General features: G+C 51.8%; 1 protein-coding gene across 3 annotated transcripts in view; it reads right to left on the bottom strand.

Annotated features, from left to right (window-relative positions):
• Positions 1–4,839: 4,839 nt before the first annotated feature.
• Positions 4,840–18,756, bottom strand: part of TLN1 (talin 1) — a 510,560-nt gene continuing 496,643 nt past the window's right edge. For 2 of the 3 annotated variants that reach the window (XM_082266280.1, XM_082266279.1), the window contains exons 50-51: positions 17,820–18,005; positions 17,574–17,694 (exon numbers count right to left, since the gene is read on the bottom strand). In XM_082266280.1, coding sequence (XP_082122406.1) covers positions 17,581–17,694; positions 17,820–18,005 — 300 coding nt within the window. In that variant the 3' untranslated portion in view covers positions 17,574–17,580. Of the gene's footprint in view, positions 5,582–6,234; positions 6,361–7,606; positions 7,790–7,877; positions 7,941–15,908; positions 16,035–16,164; positions 16,290–16,398; positions 16,525–17,573; positions 17,695–17,819; positions 18,006–18,756 lie in introns of those variants that run through there. The other variant, XM_082266281.1, reaches the window with a different exon arrangement.

Genomic DNA, 18,756 nt, shown 5'->3' with positions numbered 1-18,756 from the left:
CCGCCCCAACCCTACAATCCCCTATACACAATCCTATACCCGCCCCAACCCTACAATCCCCTATACACAATCCTATACCCGCCCCAACCATACAATCCCATATACACAATCCCATATCCACAATCCTATATCCACCCAAACCATACATCCCAATACCCGGCCCAACCATACATCCCATATACACAATCCTATACCCGCCCCCACCATACAATCCCATATACACAATCCTATATCCACCCCAACCATACAATCCCATATACACAGTCCTATACCCGCCCCAACCATACAATCCCTTATACACAATCCTATACCCGCCCCAATCATACAATCCCATATACACAATCCTATACCCGCCCCAACCATACAATCCCATATACACAATCCTATACCCGCCCCAACCATACAATCCCATATACACAATCCTATACCCGCCCCAACCATACAATCCCATATACACAATCCTATACCCGCCCCAACCATACAATCCCATATACACAATCCTATACCCGCCCCAACCATACAATCCCATATACACAATCCTATACCCGCCACAACCATACAATCCCATATACACCATCCTATACCCGCCCCAACCATACAATCCCATATACACAATCCTATACCCGCCCCAACCATACAATCCCATATACACAATCCTATACCCGCCCCAACCATACAATCCCATATACACAATCCTATACCCGCCACAACCACACAATCCCATATACACAATCCTATACCCGCCCCAACCACACAATCCCATATACACAATCCTATACCCTCACACAACATACAATCTCATATACACGATCCTATACCCTCCCCAACCATACAATCCCATATACACAATCCTATACCCACCTCAACCATACAATCCCATATACACAATCCTATACCCGCCCCAACCATACAATCCCATATACACAATCCTATACCTTCCACAACCATACAATCCCATATACACAATCCTATACCCGCCCCAACCATACAATCCCATATACACAATCCTATACCCACCCCAACCATACAATCCCATATACACAATCCTATACCCACCCCACATACAATCTCATATACACAATCCTATACCCTCCCCAACCATACAATCCCATATACACAATCCTATACCCACCTCAACCATACAATCCCATATACACAATCCTATACCCGCCCCAACCCTACAATCCCCTATACACAATCCTATACCCGCCCCAACCCTACAATCCCCTATACACAATCCTATACCCGCCCCAACCCTACAATCCCCTATACACAATCCTATACCCACCTCAACCATACAATCCCATATACACAATCCTATACCCTCACACAACATACAATCTCATATACACAATCCTATACCCTCACCAACCCTACAATCCCATATACACAATCCTATACCCACCCCAACCATACAATCCCATATACACAATCCTATACCCTCACACAACATACAATCTCATATACACAATCCTATACCCTCACCAACCATACAATCCCATATACACAATCCTATACCCGCCTCAACCATACAATCCCATATACACAATCCTATACCCGCCTCAACCATACAATCCCATATACACAATCCTATACCCGCTGTTGATCCAGAGGAAGGTGAAAAACCCAGCAAAGCATGATCCAATTTACTACAGCAGGGGAAAAATTCCCTTCCTGATCCCCCGAGAGGCAATCAGATATTCCCTGGATCAACTTTACCTATAAAGATTATTACCCATTTATATTATGTACACCTAGGAAAGAATCCAGGACTTTTTTATAGCAATCTACTGAGCTGGCCAAAACCTCAGGAGGAAGTCTATTCCACATTTTCACAACTCTTACTGTGAAGAAATCTTTCTGTATTTGGAGACGAAATCTCTTTTCCTCTAGATGTAAAGAGCGCCCCCTTGTCCTCTGTGTTGACCTTCAAGTGAACAACTCAACACCAAGTTCACTATATGGACCCTTTATATATTTATACAGGGTGATTATATCCCCCCTTATGTATTAATACATGGAGATCATATTCCCCCTTATGTATTTATACATGGTGATCATATCCCCCCCTTATGTATTTATACATGGAGATCATATCCCCCCTTATATATTTATACATGGAGATCATATCCTCTCCTTATGTATTTATACATGGTGATCATATCCCCCCCTTATGTATTTATACATGGAGATCATATCCCCCTTATGTATTTATACATAGAGATCATATCCTCTCCTTATGTATTTATACATGGTGATCATATCCCCCCTTATGTATTTATACATAGAGATCATATCCCCCCTTATGTATTTATACATAGAGATCATATCCCCCCCTTATGTATTTATACATGGTGATCATATCCTCTCCTTATGTATTTATACATGGTGATCATATCCCCCCCTTATGTATTTATACATGGAGATCATATCCCCCTTATATATTTATACATGGAGATCATATCCTCTCCTTATGTATTTATACATGGTGATCATATCCCCCCCTTATGTATTTATACATGGAGATCATATCCCCCCTTATGTATTTATACATGGAGATCATATCCCCCTTATGTATTTATATATGGAGATCATATCCCCCTTATGTATTTATACATGGAGATCATATCCCCCCCTTATGTATTTATACATGGTGATCATATCCCCCCCTTATGTATTTATACATGGAGATCATATCCCCCCTTATGTATTTATACATGGAGATCATATCCCCCCCTTATGTATTTATACATGGTGATCATATCCTCTCCTTATGTATTTATACATGGAGATCATATCCCCCCTTATGTATTTATACATGGAGATCATATCCCCCCTTATGTATTTATACATGGAGATCATATCCCCCCTTATGTATTTATACATGGAGATCATATCCCCCCCTTATGTATTTATACATGGTGATCATATCCTCTCCTTATGTATTTATACATGGTGATCATATTCCCCCTTATGTATTTATACATGGAGATCATATCCCCCCCTTATGTATTTATACATGGTGATCATATCCTCTCCTTATGTATTTATACATGGAGATCATATCCCCCCTTATGTATTTATACATGGAGATCATATCCCCCCCTTATGTATTTATTCATGGAGATCATATCCCCCTTATGTATGTATACATGGTGATCATATCCCCCCTTATGTATTTATACATGGAAATCATATCCCCCCTTATGTATTTATACATGGAGATCATATCCCCCTTATGTATGTATACATGGTGATCATATCCCCCCTTATGTATTTATACATGGAAATCATATCCCCCCTTATGTATTTATACATGGAGATCATATCCCCCCCCCCTATGTATTTATACATGGAGATCATATCCCCCCCTTATGTATTTATACATGGTGATCATATCCCCCCTTATGTATTTATACATGGTGATCATATCCCCCCTTATGTATTTATACATGGAGATCATATCCCCCCTTATGTATTTATACATGGAGATCATATCCCCCCCTTATGTATTTATACATGGTGATCATACCCCCCCCTTATGTATTTATACATGGAGATCATATCCCCCCCTTATGTATTTATACATGGAGATCATATCCCCCCCTTATGTATTTATACATGGAGATCATATATTCCCCCCCCCTTAATCTCCTCTTCTGAAGAGAGAATAAATTCAGTTCCTCCAATCTCTCCCCATAGCGGAGTGGTGGGTGTGAAGTCAACATTGTCTCTTTTCAATGGGGGGGGGGGGAGGGTGTTTTCAACATTTTGTATTCTGACATTTCAGCATTTTTAAACCTGAATAAAAATGACCTTTTCCAAACATTATCTGCCATTTACAGCTGAGTCTCTTTAGGTAACTTCTGTTGGAGGCTGAAAATCTTTCCACCCACCACAATTTGTTCTAGGATAGGAAATATGAGGGGAAAGAGGATGCGTGCTGGGTGATTTTGGGTGGGGGAGGTTTGTGCTAGGAGGGGGGAATTGAGCTAGGAGGTGGGATTAAGGGGTAGAGAATTGTGCTGGGGGGGTATTTGGACTGGGGGAGGGGAAATTTTGCATTCAGGATGGGTAAGGTGTTGGTAAATGTGTAATATATCGGCCCCTTCCATGTCTAAATGGAGAGTCAGTGATCCGTACCGATCACCCACACTGTCCATTCATACTCGTGTTTCCTCTGCTTCAGTAGATGAATGAACGGGAAGTCTCTGAGCTCTTCTTGTCCATTAATTCTGTGCTGCTGAGGCTGCAGGGATGGAGATGGAGGGCTGTGTCCTCCATCTCCACTCTCCGTCTCAAAGGTGAACAATCAGAGGTCTGTTTAGGCTTCTGATATCTCACCAAAGCCCCCCCACCGGGGCTCCTAAAAAACTGTAAAAAAAAAGTGGCTGAACTGCCAGGGTTGCAAAGGTTTCACTTCCAACCAGGCCCTGGCGTTCCACCATCGGGAAGGGCCCCAGCGGGGGATTAATGGGGGCCCTTTATGGTTCCTTGCACTGGGGCCCTGAAGGTTCTGGTTACACCTCTGGCTGGGTGTGGATCTTGTAGCCATGTTGAGGGATCTTCACACCCCCCCCCCCCCCATCTGTCATGAAGATCTGTTGAGTCCTCCAATGAATGGAAGAGAACATTTGTTTTAAGTTTGGCCACCACCAGAGGGCGTGCTTTTAGTTTAAGCTGCACCTAGCGCCCTGCTCCTGGAGGTGGTGACATTGAACCCCATCCGTGAAGAAGTAAAGCTGTGTCCTTCGATGAACAGAGTTACAGGAAACAAAACCAAGATGGCCGCCGGAGCGCTAAGGAAGAATGGGGAGATGACGCAGAGAGGGGCGGAGCTCCAGGTGAGAATATTTATTGCTTATAACACTTTTTTTGGTGGAGCCATGGAAGGGGACCGCGGCCGGTCCGACATACAGCATAGAAATCTCAACAAATGTAAAATAAAAATAGATATTTCCATAGAAATGTCGCGGGACGCTCTGCTGGCGGGCGGCGGCGGTAACACTATGATTGTGCATTGCACGTTTAGGCACTTTTGGCATGAAATAGAATTAAGGTGAAGACAAGGGGGAGGGGCAGACACACACACACACAGATTCCACCAATCACACGGCACTCGCTCAGCGCACTGGGAGGAGCATAGGGGGTCAGCAAGGCACGGATTAATATATTAAAGCGCGGCGGGGGAGCGGCCAGCGTCAGGGCGATAAGGCACTGCCTGTACAATATGAACCGTTACAAAGTTATCTGTGAGTGGGCAAGCTCCGCCCACCGGGACAGCACAGGATTATGGGAAAAGGAGGAGTGGCCCCGACACCCAGCATGCCGCTGGATAATAAAGTCTCTGCTACTGAGGCACGTGTGCAAGAACGATTAGTGAGCGGGAGAAGCTGGTTACGCCTGCAGTGGTCAGAGGGTGGGGGGAGGGAGGGAGAGGGGGCGGAGCTCAGTTCTGTGAATCTTCTCGGAGCTCTGAGGGAAGGAACTTGTACTGCTGCTGCCTGATCATTGCCAGCTTCTTCCGAGCTTCCTCCAACTCCCGTTCCTTCCGTAACATTTCCTCCTGAGCCGCGATAATCTGCAGAGACAAACACCCATTGGTTAATGGCCTGTCATGTGATCAGCTGACCCAACAAAGTCCATACACTTCACAAGGGGCCAAAGACAAAGAATGATGCATTATGGGAATCCCGGTATATACTTCCCTATTGTCCCTTACCCCAATGACAAAACTCCTATTATTGGTGAAATGCAACCAGATCTCCGCCCCTTTCTGTAGTTTTGGTAGTGGGTGGAGCCTGCTGGGTCCCTCCCACAGCTCTGCTCTCTACCCAGCACAGTGATGGTGTTACAACTACTTTCACAGGGTAATATCCGGGTTGGCAAAGGCACGGGGTGATTTCATCTTCTTTGTGGCTATTGAGGAATAAATTGAAATGAAAGCTTTTGTGGGCGGAGTTCAGATTTAATGATAACACCCGGATGTCGATTATAAATTCTGTCCCCCTTGTTAGGGTGGGGGATGAGCACTGGGGAAAGGCCTGAGGGAGTGTGGCTAAGGGGTAACAGTGGCTGCTATCGAGGGGTCTCGAGTGATATATCTATACGTTCCCCCCCATCGGTGTGGTATAAGCCCCAGAGTCCATACACGTGCCGAAGTGATGGCGGCTATACATGTGCTACATGGGGGGAGGGGGCACGAATTGTACATCGGGCAGTGAGGTGCCGTACCTGTGCGATGCCGCCCACCATCTTCTCCTTCACCACCACCGTCTCATCGTTTTCCTGGAATGCTGCTGCTTTCTGTGCCGCCTTCACCAAATTGTCTGACGCTCTCTTCACAGCGTTCCCGGCAACCTGGAGACACCAAACACCGGAGGTTAAGTACTGCCACCATTTTGTTTGATACTGTGGTGTCACCGCCCTGCGCCCTCCCCACCATCCTCCCACCACCCTGCGCCCTCCCCACCATCCTGCAACCTCACCGTCCTCCCACCAACCTGCGCCCTCCCCACTATCCTGCACCCTCACCGTCCTCCCCCACCATCCTCCCACCGTTCTGTGCCCTCCCATCGCCCTGTGCTCCCACCATCCTGTTCTCTCCCCATCCTGCACTCCCACTATCTTGTGCCCTTCCTGTCCTGCACCCTTCATGTCCTGCGCTGCCATCATCCTGTGTGCCCACCATCCAGCATCCTTCCCACCCTATCCTCCCACCACTCTATTGTTGTTCTCATCCTGCGCCATCCCCATATTGCACCCGCTCACCACCCTGAGCTCTCCCCATACTGCACCCGCTCACCACCCTAAGCTCTCCCCATACTGCACCCGCTCACCACCCTGAGCCCTCCCCATATTGCACCCGCTCACCACCCTGAGCCCTCCCCATATTGCACCCGCTCACCACCCTGAGCCCTTCCCATACTACACCCGCTCACCACCCTGAGCCCTCCCCATACTGCACCCGCTCACCACCCTGACCCCTCCCCATACTGCACGCGCTCACCACCCTGAGCTCTCCCCATACTGCACCCGCTCACCACCCTGAGCCCTCCCCATACTGCACCCGCTCACCACCCTGAGCCCTCCCCATATTGCACCCGCTCACCACCCTGAGCCCTCCCCATACTGCACCCGCTCACCACCCTGAGCCCTTCCCATACTACACCCGCTCACCACCCTGAGCCCTCCCCATACTACACCCGCTCACCACCCTGACCCCTCCCCATACTGCACGCGCTCACCACCCTGACCCCCTCCCCATACTGCACCCGCTCACCACCCTGAGCCCTCCCCATACTACACCCGCTCAAGACCCTGACCCCCTCCCCATACTGCACCCAGCTCACCACCCTGACCCCTCCCCATACTGCACCCGCTCACCACCCTGAGCCCTCCCCATACTGCACCCGCTCACCACCCTGACCCCTCCCCATACTGCACCCGCTCACGACCCTGAGCCCTCCCCATACTGCACCCGCTCACCACCCTGAGCCCTCCCCATACTGCACCTACTCATTATCCTGTGCCCTCACCATCCTGCGTTACCCATCATCCTATGCCCGCACCATCCTGCCCCCCCCACCATCCTGAGCCCTCTCACCTGCAGTCTCTTCATGGCCTCTGAATCGTGGTCAGCCTTCACCTTACAGGCCACCAGAAGCTGAGCTGTAGATGCGGCCACCTGCTTAGCAGATGAAATCAGCTTCTCCTCGCTGGCATGGCCTTGCACGGCCGAATTCGCTGCTTCACACAGGTTACTGGTGGCAGCAGCAACCATTCGAGCCTAAGAACAGAGCAATGTATGAAATTCCTTGGGCTCATCATTACCATCTCCTCATACAAGACCAGACTGACAACCTGGACATACTTACAGCAGATATAAGTCCCTGAGACCACTGACCATCATCCACAGCGTTCGCTGGAATGGCTCCAACCTGTAGGAGAAAGATAGAGAATGGCAGAGCATGAGGAGGAGGAGCAGAGGGCAATGGAAGTAACAACATCAGAGAGAGAAGGGGGAAGGAGGAGAAACATCAGGGAGAGAAGGGGGAAGGAGGAGAAACATCAGGGAGAGAAGGGGGAAGGAGGAGAAACATCAGAGAGAGAAGGGGGAAGGAGGAGAAACATCAGGGAGAGAAGGGGGAAGGAGGAGAAACATCAGGGAGAGAAGGGGGAAGGAGGAGAAACATCAGGGAGAGAAGGGGGAAGGAGGAGAAACATCAGGGAGAGAAGGGGGAAGGAGGAGAAACATCAGGGAGAGAAGGGGGAAGGAGGAGAAACATCAGAGAGAGAAGGGGGAAGGAGGAGAAACATCAGAGAGAGAAGGGGGAGAAACATCAGGGAGAGAAGGGGAAAGGAGGAGAAACATCAGGGAGAGAAGGGGAAAGGAGGAGAAACATCAGGGAGAGAAGGGGAAAGGAGGAGAAACATCAGGGAGAGAAGGGGAAAGGAGGAGAAACATCAGGGAGAGAAGGGGAAAGGAGGAGAAACATCAGGGAGAGAAGGGGGAAGGAGGAGAAACATCAGAGAGAGAAGGGGGAAGGAGGAGAAACATCAGAGAGAGAAGGGGGAAGGAGGAGAAACATCAGAGAGAAGGAGGAAGGAGGAGAAACAGAGAGAGAAGGGGGAAGGAGGAGAAACATCAGAGAGAGAAGGGGGAAGGAGGAGAAACATCAGAGAGAGAAGGGGGAAGGAGGAGAAACATCAGGGAGAGAAGGGGGAAGGAGGAGAAACATCAGAGAGAAGGAGGAAGGAGGAGAAACATCAGAGAGAGAAGGGGGAAGGAGGAGAAACATCAGAGAGAGAAGGGGGAAGGAGGAGAAACATCAGGGAGAGAAGGGGGAAGGAGGAGAAACATCAGGGAGAGAAGGGGGAGGGAGGAGAAACATCAGGGAGAGAAGGGGGAAGGAGGAGAAACATCAGAGAGAGAAGGGGGAGAAACATCAGGGAGAGAAGGGGAAAGGAGGAGAAACATCAGGGAGAGAAGGGGAAAGGAGGAGAAACATCAGGGAGAGAAGGGGAAAGGAGGAGAAACATCAGGGAGAGAAGGGGAAAGGAGGAGAAACATCAGAGAGAGAAGGGGAAAGGAGGAGAAACATCAGGGAGAGAAGGGGAAAGGAGGAGAAACATCAGGGAGAGAAGGGGAAAGGAGGAGAAACATCAGGGAGAGAAGGGGGAAGGAGGAGAAACATCAGAGAGAGAAGGGGGAAGGAGGAGAAACATCAGAGAGAGAAGGGGGAAGGAGGAGAAACATCAGAGAGAGAAGGGGTAGGAGGAGAAACATCAGAGAGAGAAGGGGGAAGGAGGAGAAACATCAGGGAGAGAAGGGGGAGAAACATCAGGGAGAGAAGGGGAAAGGAGGAGAAACATCAGGGAGAGAAGGGGAAAGGAGGAGAAACATCAGGGAGAGAAGGGGAAAGGAGGAGAAACATCAGGGAGAGAAGGGGGAAGGAGGAGAAACATCAGAGAGAGAAGGGGAAAGGAGGAGAAACATCAGGGAGAGAAGGGGAAAGGAGGAGAAACATCAGGGAGAGAAGGGGAAAGGAGGAGAAACATCAGGGAGAGAAGGGGGAAGGAGGAGAAACATCAGAGAGAGAAGGGGGAAGGAGGAGAAACATCAGAGAGAGAAGGGGGAAGGAGGAGAAACATCAGGGAGAGAAGGGGAAAGGAGGAGAAACATCAGAGAGAAGGAGGAAGGAGGAGAAACATCAGAGAGAGAAGGGGGAAGGAGGAGAAACATCAGAGAGAGAAGGGGGAAGGAGGAGAAACATCAGAGAGAGAAGGGGGAAGGAGGAGAAACATCAGAGAGAGAAGGGGGAAGGAGGAGAAACATCAGAGAGAGAAGGGGGAAGGAGGAGAAACATCAGAGAGAGAAGGGGGAAGGAGGAGAAACATCAGGGAGAGAAGGGGGAAGGAGGAGAAACATCAGAGAGAGAGAAGGGGGAAGGAGGAGAAACATCAGAGAGAGAAGGGGGAAGGAGGAGAAACATCAGAGAGAGAAGGGGGAAGGAGGAGAAACATCAGAGAGAGAAGGGGGAAGGAGGAGAAACATCAGGGAGAGAAGGGGGAAGGAGGAGAAACATCAGAGAGAGAAGGGGGAAGGAGGAGAAACATCCGGGAGAGAAGGGGGAAGGAGGAGAAACATCCGGGAGAGAAGGGGGAAGGAGGAGAAACATCCGGGAGAGAAGGGGGAGAAACATCAGGGAGAGAAGGGGAAAGGAGGAGAAACATCAGAGAGAGAAGGGGGGAAGGAGGAGAAACATCAGAGAGAGAAGGGGGAAGGAGGAGAAACATCAGGGAGAGAAGGGGGAAGGAGGAGAAACATCCGGGAGAGAAGGGGGAAGGAGGAGAAACATCAGGGAGAGAAGGGGGGAAGGAGGAGAAACATCCGGGAGAGAATGGGGAGAAACATCAGGGAGAGAAGGGGAAAGGAGGAGAAACATCAGAGAGAGAAGGGGGGAAGGAGGAGAAACATCAGAGAGAGAAGGGGGAGAAACATCAGGGAGAGAAGGGGGAGAAACATCAGGGAGAGAAGGGGGAGAAACATCAGGGAGAGAAGGGGAAAGGAGGAGAAACATCAGGGAGAGAAGGGGAAAGGAGGAGAAACATCAGAGAGAGAAGGGGGAGAAACATCAGGGAGAGAAGGGGGAAGGAGGAGAAACATCAGGGAGAGAAGGGGGAAGGAGGAGAAACATCAGAGAGAGAAGGGGGAAGGAGGAGAAACATCAGAGAGAGAAGGGGGAAGGAGGAGAAACATCAGAGAGAGAAGGGGGAAGGAGGAGAAACATCAGGGAGAGAAGGGGGAAGGAGGAGAAACATCAGGGAGAGAAGGGGGAAGGAGGAGAAACATCAGAGAGAGAAGGGGGAAGGAGGAGAAACATCAGAGAGAGAAGGGGGAAGGAGGAGAAACATCAGGGAGAGAAGGGGGAAGGAGGAGAAACATCAGAGAGAGAAGGGGGAAGGAGGAGAAACATCAGAGAGAGAAGGGGGAAGGAGGAGAAACATCAGAGAGAGAAGGGGGAAGGAGGAGAAACATCAGGGAGAGAAGGGGGAAGGAGGAGAAACATCAGAGAGAGAAGGGGGAAGGAGGAGAAACATCCGGGAGAGAAGGGGGAAGGAGGAGAAACATCCGGGAGAGAAGGGGGAAGGAGGAGAAACATCCGGGAGAGAAACATCAGGGAGAGAAGGGGAAAGGAGGAGAAACATCAGAGAGAGAAGGGGGGAAGGAGGAGAAACATCAGAGAGAGAAGGGGGAAGGAGGAGAAACATCAGGGAGAGAAGGGGGAAGGAGGAGAAACATCCGGGAGAGAAGGGGGAAGGAGGAGAAACATCAGGGAGAGAAGGGGGGAAGGAGGAGAAACATCCGGGAGAGAATGGGGAGAAACATCAGGGAGAGAAGGGGAAAGGAGGAGAAACATCAGAGAGAGAAGGGGGGAAGGAGGAGAAACATCAGAGAGAGAAGGGGGAGAAACATCAGGGAGAGAAGGGGGAGAAACATCAGGGAGAGAAGGGGGAAGGAGGAGAAACATCAGGGAGAGAAGGGGGAAGGAGGAGAAACATCCGGGAGAGAAGGGGGGAAGGAGGAGAAACATCAGAGAGAGAAGGGGGAGAAACATCAGGGAGAGAAGGGGAAAGGAGGAGAAACATCAGAGAGAGAAGGGGGGAAGGAGGAGAAACATCAGAGAGAGAAGGGGGAGAAACATCAGAGAGAGAAGGGGGAGAAACATCAGGGAGAGAAGGGGGAGAAACATCAGGGAGAGAAGGGGGAGAAACATCAGGGAGAGAAGGGGGAAGGAGGAGAAACATCAGGGAGAGAAGGGGGAAGGAGGAGAAACATCAGGGAGAGAAGGGGGAAGGAGGAGAAACATCCGGGAGAGAAGGGGGAGAAACATCAGGGAGAGAAGGGGAAAGGAGGAGAAACATCAGAGAGAGAAGGGGGAGAAACATCAGGGAGAGAAGGGGGAGAAACATCAGGGAGAGAAGGGGGAGAAACATCAGGGAGAGAAGGGGGAAGGAGGAGAAACATCAGGGAGAGAAGGGGGAAGGAGGAGAAACATCAGGGAGAGAAGGGGGAAGGAGGAGAAACATCAGGGAGAGAAGGGGGAAGGAGGAGAAACATCAGGGAGAGAAGGGGGAAGGAGGAGAAACATCAGGGAGAGAAGGGGGAAGGAGGAGAAACATCAGGGAGAGAAGGGGGAAGGAGGAGAAACATCAGGGAGAGAAGGGGGAAGGAGGAGAAACATCAGGGAGAGAAGGGGGAAGGAGGAGAAACATCAGGGAGAGAAGGGGGAAGGAGGAGAAACATCAGGGAGAGAAGGGGAAAGGAGGAGAAACATCAGAGAGAGAAGGGGGAAGGAGGAGAAACATCAGAGAGAGAAGGGGGAAGGAGGAGAAACATCAGAGAGAGAAGGGGGAAGGAGGAGAAACATCAGAGAGAGAAGGGGGAAGGAGGAGAAACATCAGGGAGAGAAGGGGGAAGGAGGAGAAACATCAGAGAGAGAAGGGGGAAGGAGGAGAAACATCAGAGAGAGAAGGGGGAAGGAGGAGAAACATCCGGGAGAGAAGGGGGAAGGAGGAGAAACATCCGGGAGAGAAGGGGGAAGGAGGAGAAACATCCGGGAGAGAAGGGGGAGAAACATCAGGGAGAGAAGGGGAAAGGAGGAGAAACATCAGAGAGAGAAGGGGGGAAGGAGGAGAAACATCAGAGAGAGAAGGGGGAAGGAGGAGAAACATCAGGGAGAGAAGGGGGAAGGAGGAGAAACATCCGGGAGAGAAGGGGGAAGGAGGAGAAACATCAGGGAGAGAAGGGGGGAAGGAGGAGAAACATCCGGGAGAGAATGGGGAGAAACATCAGGGAGAGAAGGGGAAAGGAGGAGAAACATCAGAGAGAGAAGGGGGGAAGGAGGAGAAACATCAGAGAGAGAAGGGGGAGAAACATCAGGGAGAGAAGGGGGAGAAACATCAGGGAGAGAAGGGGAAGAAACATCAGGGAGAGAAGGGGAAAGGAGGAGAAACATCAGGGAGAGAAGGGGGAGAAACATCAGAGAGAGAAGGGGGAGAAACATCAGGGAGAGAAGGGGGAAGGAGGAGAAACATCAGGGAGAGGAGGGGGAAGGAGGAGAAACATCAGGGAGAGAAGGGGGGAAGGAGGAGAAACATCAGAGAGAGAAGGGGGGAAGGAGGAGAAACATCAGAGAGAGAAGGGGGAGAAACATCAGAGAGAGAAGGGGGAGAAACATCAGGGAGAGAAGGGGGAGAAACATCAGGGAGAGAAGGGGGAAGGAGGAGAAACATCAGGGAGAGAAGGGGGAAGGAGGAGAAACATCAGGGAGAGAAGGGGGAAGGAGGAGAAACATCAGGGAGAGAAGGGGGAAGGAGGAGAAACATCCGGGAGAGAAGGGGGAGAAACATCAGGGAGAGAAGGGGAAAGGAGGAGAAACATCAGAGAGAGAAGGGGGGAAGGAGGAGAAACATCAGAGAGAGAAGGGGGAGAAACATCAGGGAGAGAAGGGGGAGAAACATCAGGGAGAGAAGGGGGAGAAACATCAGGGAGAGAAGGGGGAAGGAGGAGAAACATCAGGGAGAGAAGGGGGAAGGAGGAGAAACATCAGGGAGAGAAGGGGGAAGGAGGAGAAACATCAGGGAGAGAAGGGGGAAGGAGGAGAAACATCAGGGAGAGAAGGGGGAGAAACATCAGGGAGAGAAGGGGAAAGGAGGAGAAACATCAGAGAGAGAAGGGGGGAAGGAGGAGAAACATCAGAGAGAGAAGGGGGGGGAAACATCAGGGAGAGAAGGGGGGAAGGAGGAGAAACATCAGAGAGAGAAGGGGGAAGGAGGAGAAACATCAGAGAGAGAAGGGGGAAGGAGGAGAAACATCAGAGAGAGAAGGGGGAAGGTGGAGAAACATCAGAGAGAGAAGGGGGAAGGAGGAGAAACATCAGAGAGAGAAGGGGGAGAAACATCAGGGAGAGAAGGGGGAGAAACATCAGGGAGAGAAGGGGGAAGGAGGAGAATCATCAGAGAGAGAAGGGGGAAGGAGGAGAAACATCAGAGGGAGAAGGGGGAAGGAGGAGAAACATCAGAGGGAGAAGGGGGAAGGAGGAGAAACATCAGGGAGAGAAGGGGGAAGGAGGAGAAACATCAGGGAGAGAAGGGGGAAGGAGGAGAAACATCAGGGAGAGAAGGGGGAAGGAGGAGAAACATCCGGGAGAGAAGGGGGAAGGGGGAGAAACATCAGGGAGAGAAGGGGGAAGGAGGAGAAACATCAGAGAGAGAAGGGGGGAAGGAGGAGAAACATCAGGGAGAGAAGGGGGAAGGAGGAGAAACATCAGGGAGAGAAGGGGGAAGGAGGAGAAACATCAGGGAGAGAAGGGGGGAAGGAGGAGAAACATCAGAGAGAGAAGGGGGAGAAACATCAGGGAGAGAAGGGGGAGAAACATCAGGGAGAGAAGGGGGAGAAACATCAGGGAGAGAAGGGGGAAGGAGGAGAAACATCAGGGAGAGAAGGGGGAAGGAGGAGAAACATCAGGGAGAGAAGGGGGAAGGAGGAGAAACATCAGGGAGAGAAGGGGGAAGGAGGAGAAGCATCAGGGAGAGAAGGGGGAAGGAGGAGAAACATTAGGGAGAGAAGGGGGAAGGAGGAGAAACATCAGGGAGAGAAGGAGAAACATCAGGGGGCGAGAGGAATAAGGAACATCAGCGGGTAAATGGGAAGGATAAACTGCAGAGGGTGAGGGGAAGGAAAAATAAGGAGAACAGACTCGGGGGTGGGGGATAAGGGGAACAGACTCGGGGGGATAAGGAGAACAGACTCGGGGGGATAAGGAGAACAGACTGGGGGGGATAAGGAGAACAGACTGGGGGGGATAAGGAGAACAGACTGGGGGGGATAAGGAGAACAGACTGGGGGGGATAAGGAGAACAGACTGGGGGGGATAAGGAGAACAGACTGGGGGGGATAAGGAGAACAGACTGGGGGAATAAGGGGGATAAGGAGAACAGACTCGGGGGGGGGGGGATAAGGAGAACAGACTCGGGGGTGGGGGATAAGGGGAACAGACTCGGGGGGATAAGGGGAACAGACTCGGGGGGATAAGGGGAACAGACTCGGGGGGGGGGGGGGATAAGGAGAACAGACCGGGGGGGGGGGATAAGGAGAACAGACCCGGGGGGGGGGGGGGGGATAAGGAGAACAGACCCGGGGGGGGGGGGGGATAAGGAGAACAGACCCGGGGGGGGGGGGGATAAGGAGAACAGACCCGGGGGGGGGATAAGGAGAACAGACCCGGGGCGGGGGATAAGGAGAACAGACCCGGGGGGGGGATAAGGAGAACAGACCCCGGGGGGGGGGGGATAAGGAGAACAGACCCAGGGGGGGCGGGGGGGGATAAGGAGAACAGACCCGAGGGGGGGGGATAAGTGGAACAGACTCGGGGGGGATAAGGGGAACAGACTCGGGGGGGGGGGATAAGGAGAACAGACTGGGGGAATAAGGGGGATAGACTCGGGGGGGGGGATAAGGAGAACAGACTGGGGGGGATAGACTCGGGGGGATAAGGAGAACAGACTCGGGGGGGATAAGGAGAACAGACTCGGGGGGGATAAGGAGAACAGACTCGGGGGGGATAAGGAGAACAGACTCGGGGGGGATAAGGAGAACAGACTCGGGGGGGATAAGGAGAACAGACTCGGGGGGGATAAGGAGAACAGACACGGGGGGGGGATAGACTCGGGGGGGGATAAGGAGAACAGACTCGGGGGGGATAAGGAGAACAGACTTGGGGGGGATAAGGAGAACAGACTCGGGGGGGATAAGGAGAACAGACTGGGGGGGATAAGGAGAACAGACTGGGGGGGATAAGGAGAACAGACTCGGGGGGGATAAGGATACAGCGGACACTCACCTTGCCCTGGGCCACCAGTTCTCGTTGGGCAGCGGAGGCAGCTTTGACGAGTGCGCTGGTGGCGGCTGCGATGGACTTGGCCGCCTCCAGGATTTGCTCCTCGAAGTTCAGGCTTTCATCTGCTTGCTGTAAGAGAGAATTTCCATTATGAGGCAGAAATGTCCGGTTCCCCACCACTGCTGAAGAGTTATATGATGATACATAGTGCTGTGATTGGATTATAAATCCAGAGAGATTACAGTGGGCGGAGTCTCACCTTGGGTTTGGCACGAGGTTTCAGCTGCTCCAATTTTTTGGCTGCTGCTTCTATCGCTGCCGCTGCGCCCAACAACTCGTTCTCTGCAATAACGGTGGGGTCCTCGGGATCCACCCATTCTGTGCCTGGGGGGAGGGGTTATAGAGATCCGATGTTACTATTAATCATTCTAAGCCGACACGCCCAAAAGAAGCGAGCAACCAATAGAAAGTAGGAAGGGGCGGGGCACTCTACCTTTCATCGCCTCGGCAGCCTGGATCAGCTCCGTCACGGAACCGGCAACCTGTTTGGAGAACCCGGCCAGCTGCTGCTTCATGTCTGCACTCGGCTTCTGGAGGATCTGCCAGACAAAGGGTGCGACTGATAAGATGGGCCTCCCATGTATCCCCACACACACACACACACACACACACACACACACACGGGCCTCCCATGTATCCACCCACACACACACACACACACACACACACACACACACACACACACGGGCCTCCCATGTATCCACCCACACACACACACACACAGACACATGGGCCTCCCATGTATACCCCCCCCCCCACACACACAGACACATGGGCCTCCCATGTATCCCCCCCCACACACACACGGACACACGGGCCTCCCATGTATCCACACACACACGGGCCTCCCATGTATACCCCCCCCCCCACACACAGACCTCGCATGTATTCCCCACACGGGCCTCCCATGTATCCCCACACACGGGCCTCCCATGTATCCCCACACACGGGCCTCCCATGTATCCACACACACACACACACAGACACATGGGCCTCCCATGTATACCCCCCCCCCACACAGACACATGGGCCTCCCATGTATCCCCCCCCACACACACACACGGGCCTCCCATGTATACCCCCCCCCCACACACAGACCTCGCATGTATTCCCCACACGGGCCTCCCATGTATCCCCCACACACACGGGCCTCCCATGTATCCCCCACACACACGGGCCTCCAATGTATCCCCCCACACACACGGCCTCCAATGTATCCTCCCACACACACGGGCCTCCAATGTATCCTCCCACACACACGGCCTCCAATGTATCCTCCCACACACACGGGCCTCCAATGTATCCCCCACACACACGGCCTCCCATGTATCCTCCCACACACACAGACACATGGGTCTCCCATGTATTCCCCCCCCCCCTCCATACACACACACACGGGCCTCGCATGTATTCCCCACACACAGGCAGACACACGGGCCTCCCATGTATCCCCCCCCCCCCACACACACACACACACAGAGGCACATGGGCCTCCCATGTATCCCCCCCCCCCCCACACACACAGAAACACATGGGCCTCCCATGTATTCCCCACACACATGCAGACACATGGGCCTCACATGTATCCCTCCACACACACAGACCGATGGCGCTCTCACCAGTAACACACGTGTTCCAAGAGTTGTAGGTAGCCCATGGCGCACTCCCTGCCAAACCGCGTGGCCCGGATACGCACGTCATGGTTGACTTCAGGGTGATAGGCGGCTTCCTGCAAGACATGAGAAATATTACACTATAGACATCAATCCTCCCCCAAACATCACCCCCCCCCCCCCCAGGTCACATGACCATATAGATGTCTCCACCCTTCCCCTCTGGGTCACATGATCACACCTTGCAGGAATGTAGCATGTCGGCGATAGCACGGCGACTCAGGTTGGCCGTAGCGATAACATCTTCCTGACGACAGGAGTTTCCGGCAGCGACGGCCTTCGCAGTTGCCATGGTGATGCCTTTGGTCGAACGGATAAAGTCTTCCGGTGTAGAGGTCTTGGGAGGAGGCTCATGGGAGATGAAGGTCTGGAAATGACAATATGGAACATCATACAGAGACAGGATGAGGGTCAGACAAGGAGTAATGTGGGTGGGTGGGATGTGTAGACTACTTCCTGTGCTGACCAGGTTGAATCACAAGGGGACACAATATACAAACCAGAGTGACCCTCAGTCAGAGAATCTTCTAGACTAAAGCTGGAACCAATACAGTACACCACCATTCCCGGTGACAAGGGGTAGGGATAAGAGGGGACATGGGTGTGGCAAACATTTAACACTTTATTTTCACACCTTTCGTTGCGGGAAGTAATGCAGTCTGCACTTTACTGAACAAAATGGCGGCACCTAGAGGCAGACACCAAGGGGCAAGAAGGTCATGGGCTTTCTAAGAGATTTTCCATTCTGTACATCACCAAGATGTACTGAAAAATAGGATTTTTGTACTTACCGTAAAATCCATTTCTCTGAGTTCATTGACGGACACAGCGCTCCATATTCAGAACCTTAGGGTTATATTGCCCCCTACAGGAGGCTTGGCTATGCCTATGGGCAGTCCTGGGTGGTACACTCCCCCTGTCTGCTATAGGCCTTCAGTTTAGTAGCAAGCAGTGTCAGAAGTATAAAACTACACAGAGGGGCGGGTGCTGTGTCCGTCAATGAACTCAGAGAAATAGATTTTACGGTAAGGACAAAGATCCTATTTCCGCTTTTGTTCATTGACGGACACAGCTATTCAGTATTCTGAACAATTGGGACGTCCCCAAGCAGTGACAAA

This window comes from Pelophylax lessonae, assembly GCF_965119305.1.
Source record: "Pelophylax lessonae genome assembly, chromosome: 1".
NCBI classification, from domain to species: domain Eukaryota; kingdom Metazoa; phylum Chordata; class Amphibia; order Anura; family Ranidae; genus Pelophylax; species Pelophylax lessonae.
This window is presented reverse-complemented; position numbering and strand designations above follow the sequence as displayed.